Below are 16,245 nucleotides of genomic sequence, written 5' to 3' on the forward strand. Positions count from 1 at the left end.
AGTTTTTAGTATTTATGACCTGATTCTGTATGGCAATCATGAATCCTTCCGTCTCCCGAAAGAGGCATCCCCGAGCTAACCGCAGTTTTGTCAACTTATTATTATTATTATTATTATTATGAAGGTCGCAGGTTGTATTAAGTTACTAAAAATGAAAAATAATTGTATCATTCGATTTTAAGATTTATTTTATATCTTAAGAATAATTAATTATAATTCGGGATCCCGGGAAACAGTTCACTTTTTCCCCGGAATCTAGGAACAAGCAAAAGACCAGGAAATGAGAAACTCTAATCGAGACTCCACTGTAATTTATAAAAATTTTATCATATATAATTTTGTTATTGTTTTTATAAATTAATACACATAGTTAAGTTTTACTTAATAAAAAAAATAAAAGTCGGATAGTTTCTGGTGTAATAAATATACGTATCCCTACGTTAAGAAACATTTTTGTTAACATATGGCAACACTTTCAGCGAAAAAGCAGTCAATAGGGGTACAGAATTTTCTGCTTTATTCGTTCGTTGTATGTCGTTTAGAGAATAGAAATTTGATTTTAAAAACAAAGAAATGGGTTTAGAAATCGAAACAATCAAACCAGGAGACGGTAGGATCATTTATTTCGTATCGTATTTAAATATTATTTATTGATATGTATTTATATTTTTCTTACTGCTTTTAGGTCAAACCTTTCCAAAAACCGGTCAGACCGTTGTTGTCCATTATACCGGTGAGTTGGTTTGTTTAATTTTCTTTCGTTCTGTTATAACAACTGCCTTAAAATAAACTTTCGGCATATCGAACTTTTCTCTTTACAGAAAATGAAAAATAAATCATACAAGATTAATTTTAGGAAGTGAATTAATATAATTTTTCTTAAATTTTTAATTAGATCCAGGAAATATATTTTCCAATTTATTATATGGATTTCATAATTAAATTTGGTGATGATTGCTAAGTATAAAATAAATTAGAGCTAATGAAAAGTATAAAGTAGTTATTGTAGTGTAGAAAGGGAGGGGCCCCTTACCATTGTAAATAACTAAATTAAGAAAACTTCACATAAGTATCAAAAAAAGGGTGTTAATTGTACAGGACTCTGCACTGTTCATGCTGCTATTACTTAAGCTCGTTTGTATTGTATGCTGCCATTACATTAGATGACAGATGTATACAAAATATGTCACTAGATTATGCGGCTATCTCATAATGTCACTCATTTCAGCCGTGTGACATCTCTGACATATTTCCTAAGAACTTTTCTGGACTGAGAAGAGACTGTGGACCACAGTTTGATAAACATTGCATTTGTTATGTTTCTGGTAATACTGTAACATTCTACAACAAATCATACTTACTTAAAATTTGATAACAAATTATTTTTCAACATTAACTCTGCAAAACAAAAACAACAAATAAATTATCAAATTACTTAAAATTCAGATTAAATACTTATAATACTAAATAAATAAAGATAGACATGTTATCTAAATTCACAAATATATATATATTTTATATAACTGTTTTATTTTAAAATTTGAACTAAAGTTATATAATAATGTGTATAAGACTTTTTCATTTAGAGATAAAATGTTTCATTTAAAACAGTAGATGTAATGTGTGTTAGAGCAGTGCTTTTGAAACTTTGTGAAATTAAATAAAAATAATTATAAAATAGACCAGCACAGAAAGATGCGAAGTTCAATCGGATGCAGGCAAAGTTTATCAGCATTGAGTTAATTCTTAACTTTGTTTTTAATTTTTTTTATAAATTGATTGTGTGAGACCCACCATTTCCCCCCCCTCAAAAAAAAATTTGTTGTTAATGTATACATACATACATACATGTATTTGAGAATTGTTATTTACATTATCTGTATAATTTTTGTTTTAATTACTTTATTTTAATCTTTTTGCTAATAATGTATTTGCTTTAATTAATTAATCAGTTAGAAATTTTATTGTATTTTAAATTTTGTGTGTATTTTATATCCTTTTTTTTGTTCTGTCTGGTTGTGTAAAGAACAACTGTTAGCTATCAGACAAGGATGCCCTTTGGACCCACATCTTGTGAAGATAGGTATGTAAAAATGGCACCACGATTGTTTATCTATCAACAAATGTTGTAAAGAATTTCGCCTATTTTTCCGATTTTAGGGACCCTCTTTCCAAAGTTTCAGTAGTATGAATTTAAAATAATTTAGAGAAACAAATTAGAATAAGAAATTTATCAATTAACTGTTATAAATCTCACAACATGCAAAGGAAAAGATGAGGGGGATGTCTGTCATTTCCCACTTTTTCAATGGTGTTATATGAACGATGGTATGCTATCCATGTCACATGGACACACATCATTCTTCATTGACAAGAGAGGAGAGAGGACCACTAGATGACCAATCATACATTTTACAAATTACCTCACCTTCCTCCAGAATAAAAGGTGATTGGTCAAAAACAAAGAATAAAATAGAAAGAAGTGACGAAATTAACAGAGTGAGACAGGGATTAAGATACTGACTGGCAGACAGGTGATTGACCGGACAAGAGACAATCGACCTAGTGAAGGACCAAGTAAAGGAGAAAGAAGACAAAAAGGAAGAAGAGAACAGGGAGAGAAGGTGAAGAGAAGACAACTCTTTTCCTGGTATGTTGTGAGTTGTGCAGTTTTGGTACCCCCGTTATAGACAGAAATAAGCCAATTTCCTAAATCGGATTTTATAATTTTGTTCAGAACTTTGTTTTTCAGTAATAAACTCTTGTTATTTGTACTTGACTCTGCATTCATCCTCCTGAGAGGCTCATTCCTGGACTTCAGAGTGATTCTTACCCTCGCACCTTAACTATTTTTGTTTTGCTTTTTGTCTAAATCGGAGGTGAGTTTGACAAAACACACCTGGTAGCAGGACCTTACTCTAAACTTGCATAATCTAATTTTTGATGGTCCCCAACCCCCACAATTGTTAGTATCTATAGTCTGTTAATATAAACAACACTACTAAACCAGATACATTGCAATAACACACTTTCAACTGCCGTAAATTGTAGAGTTTTAATTTGGCAATAATAATTATAAATTACTAATAAATTTGGCTTTAAAGGGAGGCATTAAGTGCCATCTTGTATTAAATTTAATAATAATTTTAATTAAATAATTTTAGATTAAAGTGGAAGAAATTAAAGGCGATTGGATCGGATGATTGGTAGCATAACTGGCAACACATTCGCACGGTAAGCGGCAGTTGCAGGTTTGAGTCCTGCTCTGGGTCAATTCTTTTCTTCCAGTTTAATCTAAAATTATTATTAAATTTAATACAAGATGGCACCTAACACCTCCCTCTAGGGCCAAATTTATTAGTAATTTATAATTATTATTGCCAAATTATAGCCTGATGATTTACAGCAATTAAAGGTATATAGTCTGTTAAAATCATTTGTTAGTGAATAGTTAAAATGATGAAAAGGTGTTAACATTAAATAATATACAATTAATTTTGATACTTTCATAATATGAAAACATCAAATAACATTGTTAAGAAATTCATTAGTAAGATAAAGCACGAGAAATGAAGTTCGGGATGAATAAAATGAATCTACACAGGCATGACAGAGTGATGTTAGAGCTCTTTCCCTTATAAGTTGAACATTGTCATTTGTGTAGATTCAAAAATTTCAATTAAAAAAAATGAAAATAATAAATGCAATACTATTATTAAATAATACAAGACTAAAATGAAGAAGAATAGGATTTGTTAGAGAGAAATATACACAATATTAAAAATTTAATACTTCCTATTCTAAGTATTTCCTGTTTTTTAAAGAGTAATTTTCTAGAAAAGTTTTAAGGCTGCTATACAAGTAATTTGATAGTTTATTTGTTGTGGTTTTTTGCAGTTAATGTTGAAAAATAAGTTATTGTTATCAAATTTTAAGTCAGTAAATTTTGCTGTAGCATCTTATGATATTATCAGAAATATAACAAATGCAATGTTTATCAAACTGTGGTCCACAGTCTCTTCAGAGTCTGAAAAGTTCTCAGGAAATATGTCAGAAATGTCACATGACTGAAGTGAGTGACATTTTGAGGTAGTCAAGTGACATGCTTTGTATGCATCTGCCGTCCAATGTGATACTCCACAATGAAAATGAGCTTAAGCAATGGTGGCCCAAACAGTGCAGAATTGGTAAGTAGTCCTATCGGTTTTTGTTTATAGTGTCTTTTTATGAGTTGGCACCAAATAATTCTGTGTTTTGCAAATGACTATCATATATGTCTCTTAAGAACAAAATTGAGAAAGTGATGCTATACTTCTATGCTAGTACCGAAAAAAGATTTGAATGTGACAAATGCACTTGCACTTTTGTACAGTAAGACCCCTATTATCTAAGGTAATGCAGACTGATGCTATCTTGGGTAACTGAAAACACTGATAAAATGGATGACTATGGCCATTTTGGATTAAAAATTACAAACAAAATAATGTGTTAACACTTTTAAGCCTCTTTTCATTCATTAGTGAATTTAATTATAGTTTTATAAGAACAGACATTTTATTTATTACACAGCTAATAACATGTAAAAATAGTTTTAAGAATGAAAATGTGTATTGTAGTTATGTTTTAATCTGAATGATTTGTCTCACATTAAAGTTAAACAATAAAAAGTAACAAACAAATTACAGGCTTACCCCAGGTTATGATCGTTTCATGGTAAAACAAACTGCAAATACAGTCGTCATATATTTCTACCCCTATCATGATCTATTCCCACCAATATGATCTTCTTAATTATTTTTTAACAATATAGCTGATTTTATAACCAATGAACAGAAACAGTCTGATAATTTAATTTGTAAGTCCTTTATAACATTCCAGAGTAGAGGTCCAGATATTATGCCTTGAAGACAGTTTTTATTTAAGGAGCATTTTTTTTTAACAAATCCTGATTTAAGCACAGCAGTTATGTCTTTTAAGAAATGAATGAGCAAGTAGAAAATACTTGCTAAATTTGTGGTACTTTAGTAATTTTAAAATTGAAGACTACCATGCATTGTCAATTGCACCTTTGATGTCTAGAAATATTAAGAGACATCAACCTCTTCTTCTGTCCTTGCTATAGATTATCAAACAATTTAACAAGGGCATTGTCTGTGGAATGCTGGGGCATGAAACCATATTGGTCATTACTCAAAAACTTTCCATGAAATGAAACTTTCTTTAAATAAGTAAAAAAATATATATGGGAAATAGCAATTCACAATATAACTACTATTTTATGGAACACATTATATATGTAACCTGGAGTATTCCTGTATTTTGTAATAAATGTATTCTATTATTATTTTAAATTCTCTTTAAAAAGTCCTTTAAATTTTTTTTAAAGCAGTTCCTCCCTTTGTCACAATTCCCTGCCACTAAGTCTTGGCATCATTTTTTGTGGTTGGTTTGTTTCAGATATGTCAGGCTCTATCTCTCACCACACTGTTGTCCTCATTATGGGTCTGGCCAAACTCATAATGGACACGGAGAAAAGGCTCTCTTATACCCATAAGACATTTTTTTTAAATCACTTTAGTATCAGCTGCTCACTTGATACAGTTTGGATTTCAAATACTAGCATTTATAGACTTGATGAATTTACAGCAAAGTTTTTTGAATGTGAAAAGTAGTGTATTCACCGTGGATGATGTGGAACTTCAGTTAATTGGGGCTCAGGTAATTTGGGTTTTACTGTAATGTATGTACATGCAAAGAGTGTGTTGCATTGTAAAGCAGCTTTAATATAATAGCTGAATGAGCAAGCCAAGCAAGCCATTGGCTTGTTCATCCAACATCCATTTAAGTTGTTATTGGTTTTAAAAGTATTTCATTTGTGAAAATGCATAGAAATTTGGTTGTAATAATATGTACTTTGGTCAAAAATATTATTAATACAAAGATTACATCAATTCTATCTTATTTTCTTGACAATTATAAATTCAGTACCTTTATTATCTTGGCAACTATTTACTTGAGCCTATGAATGTTTTTGGCCTTCTTGTAAGATCTGTTTCAGAATATTAATTAAAATTACAGTTCAAATTCTGCAGTGTTCCATTTTAAAATTATAAAATAAATTCAAAATCCTTAATGCCTGCAGGCCAGTTACAAAATAAAAAATAAGTGCAGTTTGCTGTCTTTATAAATATTTCCTGGCATTCTATTGTATGCAACAACAATACAGTGAGGTATTGATATGGTAGTTTGCTATTCAGTTGCTATCTGCTCTATGCATTTAAGTTTATCTAATGTACTGTGTTTAAGATATTAACACACTGTGTGAAAGTCCTTCTTACAAACATTAAATATTTACATCAAAATAGATAATTGGGTTGTGATAAAATAGGGTTGATAATCAGCTCTAAGATCTATGTTGCTATTAGTTTGGTTCCCTTTAGGTCTAAAGGCTAGTTCACACTGAGCAAATAGTGATAGTGAATGAGAAAAGCAAAAAGCGATTTTTATTTGCTTAGCAAAATTGATCATACAGCCAAAAACAAAAAGCAATTGCGAATTTTAAGGAGCCAATAATTTGCAAGTGAGATAAAACATCATCTCAAAAAACAAAATGGCCACATCTGATATTCTGTCAGTGACCATCTTTATTTATTGAGAAAGACAGATAAATCAAAAAGAAAATGTTGCGGGGTGAGAGGAATATTAAAAATCCATAATTACAACATTTACTCTATTGTGTGAGAAGTTTCTGTAGCCCCTTGAAAACAACAAGAACCACATGACAACTAATGGGAATACAATTGATGGTGAAATTTTTTTGCTAGTGAATAAGCTCGACAATTCCGGACTTCAAAGTGATTTGCAAAATGGTAAAATTCATCAGAAACGACGTCATATCTGACATGTTATTCACTCTGTTTTTCACTTTTGCCAGCAAATTGCACTCAGTGTGAACTAATTTTAAGAAATGTACTGATGTATTCCTCATATGTTGTAGCTTCAGTTGGAGGTCAAAGAGATTGTTATTAAATTCAAGATCATTGATCTCTGTCAAGAAATCTGTTTGTATTAGGTTTTTATTCTAGATAATCAATATATTGTCAACTTACCTTTGTATAGAACAGTGATTCCCAACCGGTGGTTTGCGAACCCCTGGGGGTTCGCAGTGTTTGCAGAGGGGGTTCGCGAAAATAATATTGTAATGGCGGATTTTTTAAAACGCCATTAAAATCAAAAGCAAAAAAAAAAAAACAAAACAAAAACACAAAAATTAAAGAACACACCCACTAGAAAATAATAAAAGTTAACTCACGCCAAAGTTGCATATATTTCTGATAATTAGCACTGAGTTCAGCGTTAACGTAGATTCTTCTTTTTATTGCAAGCACTTTCGACAAAAAATTACGATCGTCGTCTTCAGGCGAATGTGGAAAGAACAAATTTGAAAGAGGCACGTGCCGAACGTTCCAAACCGAATAACGGAAGATTTTCGTTGGCGAATTTTTAAAAAATATAATGTATTCTTTTAGCGTTCGGTAACTTCGCCGGTTCGAAGGAGATTTTAGATCGGCACGAATTGACGGTGCATGCGCTGAAAAGCTCACACGCTACGTGTGCGCTTGTCGGCGTGTTTGAGTGTTTATGCGCTTGTAAAGAGTGACCCAAATTTCGGGCAAGTCCAGGGTGGGGACGTTGCATGCCTCTGCTGTTATTGTGAGGATCGCTTCCCAGCGCATAATACACTCAAACACGCCGACAAGCGCACACGTAGCGTGTGAGCTTTTCAGCGCATGCACCGTCAATTCGTGCCGATCTAAAATCTCCTTCGAACCGGCGAAGTTACCGAACGCTAAAAGAATACATTATATTTTTAAAAATTCGCCAACGAAAATCTTCCGTTATTCGGTTTGGAACGTTCGGCACGTGCCTCTTTCAAATTTGTTCTTTCCACATTCGCCTGAAGACGACGATCGTAATTTTTCGTCGAAAGTGCTTGCAATAAAAAGAAGAATCTACGTTAACGCTGAACTCAGTGCTAATTATCAGAAATATATGCAACTTTGGCGTGAGTTAACTTTTATTATTTTCTACAAGCAATGGAAACTGCGAAAAACTGTTTCTTCACGTTGCTGAAATTACAGATAGAATGGCAAAAATTGCTCGCCCAACTACATTTCCTACTAACGTGCAGAGCCAAAAGAGTAGTTCCCAAATGCATACAACTTAAGCGCAAAAAGTTTCCGGAGTGTATTCGAGGAACGCTTCCGAAAGTAGAACAGTCCCTTTTGACCAAGCTAATTAGAAATAAACGTAAGTGCATCGCGGAAGCGGAGAAAAGAACCTATGTGGCACATCTGGGATTTTCCAAAGTCTGTGACCCCTCCAAGTTGTACACTCAGATAGGCAAAATACAAAGTATAGCTTCGGTCGCAACTCAAAAAACTAAAAAGAGGCTGAGCAAAAAACTCCAGTGGCTACTCAAGTTTTCGTATGCACAAAAAACAGTGGCAGTACCAACTCCGTATCATAACTACACAGAAGAAAGTGTGCCCACGATTGTGCATAACATGTTGCAACGAGGTCCGAAATATATCCCCCCTCCCTCAAGCTCCGATTTTGACCAGCTGGTCCCGGCCGCCCTAGCGGCCATAAAGTCCTGCCAACCTACACCCATGCATCAGCAAATGGAACTAGAGGTCTTCACGAAGCTTGCTACAACAAAGCGATCACAAGGTGCACCAAAAAACCGTGGAAACCACCAGGTAGTAACACGATTCTTAGCCACGAATGGTCTCAGGCTCTTAATGTCAGATAAGGACAGAAGATTTGTCTTATGCAGAGAGAACGATTTTACTTCTAGAGCGAATGACTTTCTGTTGCATTCATGCTCAGTGGAGATGGACAGAGATCCAACGCCAACTGTACTGCGAAAGGCAAGGAAAATTATAACACTGCCAGGACTAGCACTGACTTTATCTGGTCACCTTGAACCTCCATCAAATGTTGCCTGCCCTAGGCTGTTCTTTCAACCCAAAACGCATAAAGAGAACTGGCCGTTACGACCTTTAGTAAACAAAAGGTCGCATCCAACTTACCACCTGGAAAAAGCCCTGGCAAAATTTCTACGAGAGCTGCTCCCGGAGTCACCATTTGTCACTCCCTCCTCCATAGAAGCCAAGACCACCATCGAAGCCAACATCACAAGAGCAAACATCAACATCTGCACCTTCTACAAAATGGACGTGATATCGCTATACCCTTCCGTCCCCACGTTTGAAGCCGTAATGCTAGCCAATACTATGCTCCTTAAGAAAGGTCTCACAGTTCAGCAGGTACTAGATATTCGCGAAGCGTTGATCTTCGTCACTGAAAACAATTATTTCCGCTTCAACCAGAAAATCTATCTCCAGAAACAGGGTGTCCCTATGGGCTCCCCTCTCTCTGCAGTCTTGGCCGAGCTCGTCATGAGGGACGTGGAGCAAAAAACTTTCAACGCACCGCTCACTATTTGCTACCCCCTGTTATACCTACGATATGTTGACGACATCCTAGTAGCATGGGGGAATTCAGAGGAAGAATTTATCCGATTTATGCAGCGACTATCAAGCGTTTATCCCACCATCAAATTCACTTGGGAAAAGGAGCGGAACCAGACAATAACATTTCTGGATATGCAGATACAGAAATCGCCGGAAGGACCACGGTTTGCGGTATACCACAAGTCCGACATGATTCCCCACATCACTCCAGCTGACGCCTTCCAACCATCGCGGTATATCAATGCCGCCATAGCAGCTCTCATCAGAAGGGCGATACTGCTTCCCTCATCGCAGGACCTAATAAATGATGAATTGGAAATCATACGAATGGCAGTATTACACGCTGGGTTCACAGGCGCCAAATTTACGCATGTACTGCGTAGAGTGAACGATTCCATCCACCCGTTCACCACGCTACACAACAAAAAAGAAATGGCAATAGTACCGTCAACATTACCATATCTAGGAGCACAGTCCATACTCATTAGCCGTATATTCCGGCGGTACGGCTTCGTGCTCCCCTTGACCCCTCTACCCAGCCTACGCAGAACCATATGCAACGACCGAGACAAAATCAGCGCATTAGAAAAATCGGGGGTCTACGCGGTGCCACTACAAAATCCAACAACAGGAGAAATAGAGAAATATATAGGGGCAACAACAAGAATGATCGCCTGCCGTATCGCGGAACACCAGGATGATATAAATAAAGGAAGGCAAACAACAGAGCTGACCAAAAAAGTTCTACAACAAGGTTACACTCCGCTTTGGTCAGAAACAGCGCTCCTAAAAAGCTCCAACAATAGAAAAATAATATTCATCTGGGAAGCGATCCTCACAATAACAGCAGAGGCATGCAACGTCCCCACCCTGGACTTGCCCGAAATTTGGGTCACTCTTTACAAGCGCATAAACACTCAAACACGCCGACAAGCGCACACGTAGCGTGTGAGCTTTTCAGCGCATGCACCGTCAATTCGTGCCGATCTAAAATCTCCTTCGAACCGGCGAAGTTACCGAACGCTAAAAGAATACATTATATTTTTAAAAATTCGCCAACGAAAATCTTCCGTTATTCGGTTTGGAACGTTCGGCACGTGCCTCTTTCAAATTTGTTCTTTCCACATTCGCCTGAAGACGACGATCGTAATTTTTCGTCGAAAGTGCTTGCAATAAAAAGAAGAATCTACGTTAACGCTGAACTCAGTGCTAATTATCAGAAATATAAACACACCCACTGTAAACAGATTGTTCGCTGCCTGTTTGTTAAGAAATCTATAATAAATTTCAATATTTTCATTTCTTTTTTCCTTATTTGTTTTTCAAAATTACTTCATCAATATCAAATTATATCAACAATTTTATACCTTATAATTTATTCCTCTTATTCAAGTAATCAAATACTATTCTCTTTTTATTACAAACATTTATTTATATTTAAAACATTTTATCAATGTGATTAGTATCATGTTCTGCTTTATATTTAAAATCATTGCAGCAGTTTTCCCTTCTATGTAATATTTTTTTTTACAATACAATTGGAAATAAATATCAAATTAAGGCAGTTTACTACAGATTTTAGAATTAGATACTTGTTCACAACCGGAAACTGGGAGAGTAGTGTTGTATTAACCGACGTTCATACATAGGCTTAGCACTTGTAAAGCTTGAGTGATAGTGATACTGTGACTGTCAAGTTCTCGTGTAAATGATTTAATAATTATTAATTTAATTATTATTATAGCTTATTTTTATTATGGATCGATGGTTAAAAACGGGTCGTTTAGAAACGAGACATGATAATCGAGATGATAGTACTGAAAGCTGTAGTGAGGTACCGTTTCACCAGACGAAAAACAAAGGAAATGATGATAGAAAAGAGAAAAAGCGAAAATATGACAGCGACTATCTACAATTGGGTTTTCATTTTACTGGGGATGAGTCGGAACCTAAACCGCTTTGTGTTATATGTAACGAAGTTCTTGCCAACAGCAGTTTAAAACCATCACTTCTTCGTAGACATATTGAAACAAAACATCCGACACACAAAGATAAACCTCTTGAATATTTCAAAAGAAAATTAGCAGATATCAAAAAGTGTAGTCTTTCTTCTTTCTTGACTTCAAACGAAGATAGTAAAATGGCCCTTGAAGCATCATTTCGAGTAAGCTATAGAATTACAAGATCTGGACAAGCGCATACAATAGCAGAAAATTTAATTGGACCATGTGCGAAAGATATCGCCAAATGTATGCTTGGGGAAAAGGCAGCAAAGAAAATTGAGCTAGTTCCCTTATCAAACAACACGGTGTCGCGTAGAATTAATGACTTGGCTAATTATGTGGAGAACGAACTTCTAAAAAGAATAAAATTGAATTATTTTGCAATTCAACTTGACGAATCGACGGATGTAACAAATGCCGCAGTCTTGCTTGTCTACGTTAGATATCTTTTTACGAATATTGTTCAAGAAGATGTACTATTTGCAAAACCTTTGAAAACCTACACAACTGGAGAAGCGATTTTCGATATGATCAATGGGTATTTTGAAAAGAATGGAATAAGCTGGTCTTATTGTGTGGGTGTGTGTACAGATGGTGCAAAATCAATGACAGGAAAATTTTCTGGTTTTGTGGCACGGGTGAAGAAGATCAACGAGAAAATTCAATGGACTCATTGTTGTATTCATAGACAAGCTTTAGTATGTAAGCGTATTCCTGCAGAGTTATCTACTACTTTAAGTGATGCTGTGAAAATTGTGAACTTTATAAAATCGCGTGCTACAAATTGCCGTCTATTCCGTACGCTTTGTGAGGATTTTGGAAGTTTCCACGTTTCTTTACTACTTCACACAGAAGTTAGATGGCTTTCCCGTGGTAAAGTTTTGACGCGTTTGTTTGAATTGAAGTCTGAAGTTCAAGCATTTTTTATTGATCATCCGTTTCATTTGTCTTCTTGTATATCCGATGTTCTTTGGCTGCAAAAGCTTGCGTATTTAGCTGACATTTTTTTGTAAACTGAATGAATTAAATATGTCTTTACAAGGCGAGGGTGTCACCATTTTCAGTGTACATGATAGAATTGAGGCTATGTTGAAAAAGATCAATTTTTGGATTCAATGCCTGCAGATGAATGAGTATGGATGTTTCGATTCTGTCAGCACTTTTTTTATCAGAAAATTCAATTAAACTTGACGAAAACATTAAAAGGAGTATATGTGAACATCTGAACTATCTTCGATTAACTTTCGATGACTATTTTCCCAACAGATGCAATATATCCATCTCAAACAACTGGATACGTAATCCATTTCAAGGAAATGTAAGTTCAGAAACCTCTCTAAATATACTGGAAAAAGAAAAACTCATAGAGTTATCTTGTGACAGTTCTCTAGAAGCAATTTTTAAAGATCAATCTTTAATTGACTTCTGGCTCAGTATACAAAATGAATATCCTGTTCTGTCAAAAAAAGCCATTGAAGTTCTATTACCATTTTGCACAACATATCTATGCGAGAAAGGATTTTCAACATATACTTATCTGAAAGATAAATACAGAAACAGGTTAAATGCAGAACCTGATCTAAGACTGAAATTGTCAGATATTGAGCCTAACTTTGAATTGCTTTGTTCTATCAAACAGCCACAAATATCCCATTAAGAGTTTTTCCAAATGTAAAACATAAGAACCAGTTTGTTAAATTTATCTTGTTTTCAACTTTTATAGCCATCATTTTAGTCTTATTAATGTTTTATTTAAATGTTTCACGATTAATATAATCAATATTATTCTGCAATATGTAAAATATATATTCTATCAAATTTTATTGCTTTTTTTTACCTGTCATTAACGACTACATAGGGGGTTCGTCAAATTTTTCGGACCTTTCTTTTGGTTCGCGAGGAAAAAAAGGTTGGGAAACACTGGTATAGAATAATGTGTAGGAGAACACTTGGTAAAAAGGTTTTTTTCATATTTGTGATTATTAACTCACAAAGCTCCCCAGAGGATTGCCCCAAAAGTTTTAATTGTTATATTTAAAGAATGATATGTTGCATAATAGATGGGTAAGTCCTAACATTTGATGATGTTGGGATGATTTCAATTATTGATGTCAAAATTATTTATATTTCAAGAACCCTGTAAAGGATTCAGATACCTCTTACATTGTTATTTCAAATGCACTTTTGTGAAAACAAGAGGAGATAGCCCATTTCAAAGTATAGGTGACTCAATGATAAAATTCAAAAGATAATCCACTTTAAAACAATATTTATCAATATCCCAAAAAATGAGTAACAAAGATGGATGCTGAAACTGATATATTTATGATATAAATGTTTCTTTTGTGATAAAATTAGATTGTAATGCAAAGTTAGAACGTTAGGGAAAAGAGTTGTCCTAAAATTGTGCCAGTCAATTTGAAATGCTAATGTCATTTTATCATTTCAGATGTTTTACAAGTATTTTTCTTATAATACAATAGGATATCCATCAGTTGGAACATATATTAGCAATAAAAAGAACGTGCCAAAATTTGACAAAAAACTTCAGAGAATAGGGACCTAGGTGGCAAGGTGGCAGGATTCAAAGGAAGTTTTTATAATTAGTACCTGCCAAAGACATAGGAATGACTTCATTTGGGGGGGCCAGTGCAAGGTCCAAGGTGCAAGTGCTCTATAAAAAGGTGAATGTTAAATTTGTTATAGGGAAGTGATATGAATTTTGGTTTTTGTTTTAATTTCTTGATGAAATTCCACATAATTCTATTTGCAAAAATTATTACACTCATACTATACTTTTATTAATCAACAGAGTTTCTCATGGTTGCCTATACTCAACTACTTATCCTAGCTGCTAACTGAATATAATAATTTTTGTAACCTATGGTTACATAATTAAAGATTTTCTTGAACAAACTTGTAAATACTATATTCTATTTGTGCTGTCTAATATACTTCCAGACAAAGCTATTTCAGTTTTACCTACAAGGACAATTGCCAGTAAATTGCTTTAGAAAGTCTTTGAGATCGAGTTCATCTAATATGTCTTAAGAATATCACCACATCAGATAGTTCAATTACTGCTGCATTGTGGTGGTCTTTAGATACCTTTTCAACCTGCACATAGCTACAAATGTCTATCATTTGTTACATTGAGAAGCTGCTCATCTCTTGAATAACTGGCAGTCCTCTCAATTGTTGGAATCAAAATATCAGCTCCCCAATTACCAAATCTATTGCTTTATAGTACTTTTGTTGATAGAAGCCCTTGCATTCAGTAAATTGATTAGGTGCTGCACTATCATCTAATATTTTCAGGGCCATCCAAATTTGCTTTGGGAGATATGGCTGCATTTTTGCTGTTTTCTGCATTAGCCAAAATTTTTGCATAAAATGTAAACTCATCTGATTTTAGCCAACAATGTGTTTGACAATGACAGCTGTAGCTGATGTCACTTCTTGGATGCTTGTATCTTTCCTTTGGTGGCTCTGTTTCATTGGAGAAAACATTGTAAAAATGCCAAACCATAATATGTTTTGAAATTTTCAATTTGTGCAAGAAACCTCCTGTTTTCCTGGCATATTCATCACTTTTAGTTTTATTGACAATTTATAGCATGTCACATAGAGCATTATAGTTATCTAGAACAGCTGTTGTTGTTCCTGTCTGAAAGTCCATCTTCTGTAGGGTTGTTAGATATTTTGGGATAAAATTCAGGACAAAATGAGTTCTTTCATCCAAAATATGGGATGCTTCAATTCCAGGACGTGCAATAGAAGTGTATTTTTATTCTGCCTGTGTGAGAAATATATTTCAAATGTGGAAAAAGAAAAAGATACTTCATTGTAGGAACAGTTTTTAGAATAAAGTTGTCCTGTCATTTGATGATAGTCAGAAAAAATCCAGGACAATCCTGAAAATCAGGACCTGTGACAATCCTAATCTTGTGGAAATAGCAGTTTAAGACTCATTTTGATGTTACATGTACTTTTGTCCCTTAGGTTAGCAAATAAGGTTTATCTCTCAAGTGAAAATCTGATAAGGTCTACCACTTCCATGACAAGATCTGTGGCATTAGGGACTGGAAGACACTGCTGAAAGACTTTCTGTAAACACATTAATAGATATTTTTGGTAATTTGAAAAGGACAAAGGACTACTACTGAAAAAATGTTGGCAAAAAGAAAACTAGTAGAAGGAACTACAAGAAAATGCTATATTTGATGTGCTACCAAGAAAATTGGAAAACAGCAAAGATTGTTTGCACTATGTTCAAAACTGTACTTTGCAAAAATTGTTTTATGCCCTATCATTCATAAAATATCTGTGTATGTTTATAAATTGTCTTAGCAATTATTATGGGGAAATAAATTTGTTTTGAAAAAATAACATATATTGTTGGCTATCATAAAGTACTATTGGGACTTGTGTCTTATTAGAAAATACAATCATCACAATACTACTGGTGTAAAAATTCAATAAAATAAATACATAATTACCAAAAAAACCAGCAATAATTCACATCCAAACAAATGTTTTTTACAGTTTTCAACGGTCATCATCATGTTTGATTCCAAAAATTCGAAAATTGCATCTTGATGTTATGTGCATGCCTGATGTAGTGCTTTAACAAATTAGTCCTATAACTGCTGTTTAAAAAATTTTGATGTTTATATAAAATATGCAGACAAACTTGATGTAGA

General features: G+C 34.1%; 2 protein-coding genes across 2 annotated transcripts in view; both read left to right on the forward strand.

The window, feature by feature from the left end:
• Nucleotides 1–459: 459 nt before the first annotated feature.
• Nucleotides 460–16,245, forward strand: part of Fkbp12 (peptidyl-prolyl cis-trans isomerase Fkbp12) — a 42,208-nt gene continuing 26,422 nt past the window's right edge. Inside the window, exons 1-2 of the mRNA XM_067288214.1 lie at nucleotides 460–610; nucleotides 686–733. Of these exons, the coding sequence (XP_067144315.1) occupies nucleotides 574–610; nucleotides 686–733 (85 nt within the window). The 5' untranslated portion in view covers nucleotides 460–573. The remainder of the gene's footprint in view (nucleotides 611–685; nucleotides 734–16,245) is intronic.
• LOC136989830 (uncharacterized) lies at nucleotides 8,097–10,484 on the forward strand. Its single transcript, XM_067288114.1, has one exon. The coding sequence runs from the start codon at nucleotides 8,097–8,099 to the stop codon at nucleotides 10,482–10,484; it is 2,388 nt and encodes a 795-aa protein (XP_067144215.1).

This window comes from Centruroides vittatus, unplaced genomic scaffold (assembly GCF_030686945.1).
Source record: "Centruroides vittatus isolate TY-2023 unplaced genomic scaffold, ASM3068694v2 scaffold_769, whole genome shotgun sequence".
NCBI classification, from domain to species: Eukaryota; Metazoa; Arthropoda; class Arachnida; order Scorpiones; family Buthidae; genus Centruroides; species Centruroides vittatus.

Excerpts from the sequence above, each read along its gene's own strand:
- LOC136989830 (XM_067288114.1), top strand. The coding sequence starts at position 8,097 with ATGGAAACTGCGAAAAACTGTTTCTTCACGTTGCTGAAATTACAGATA.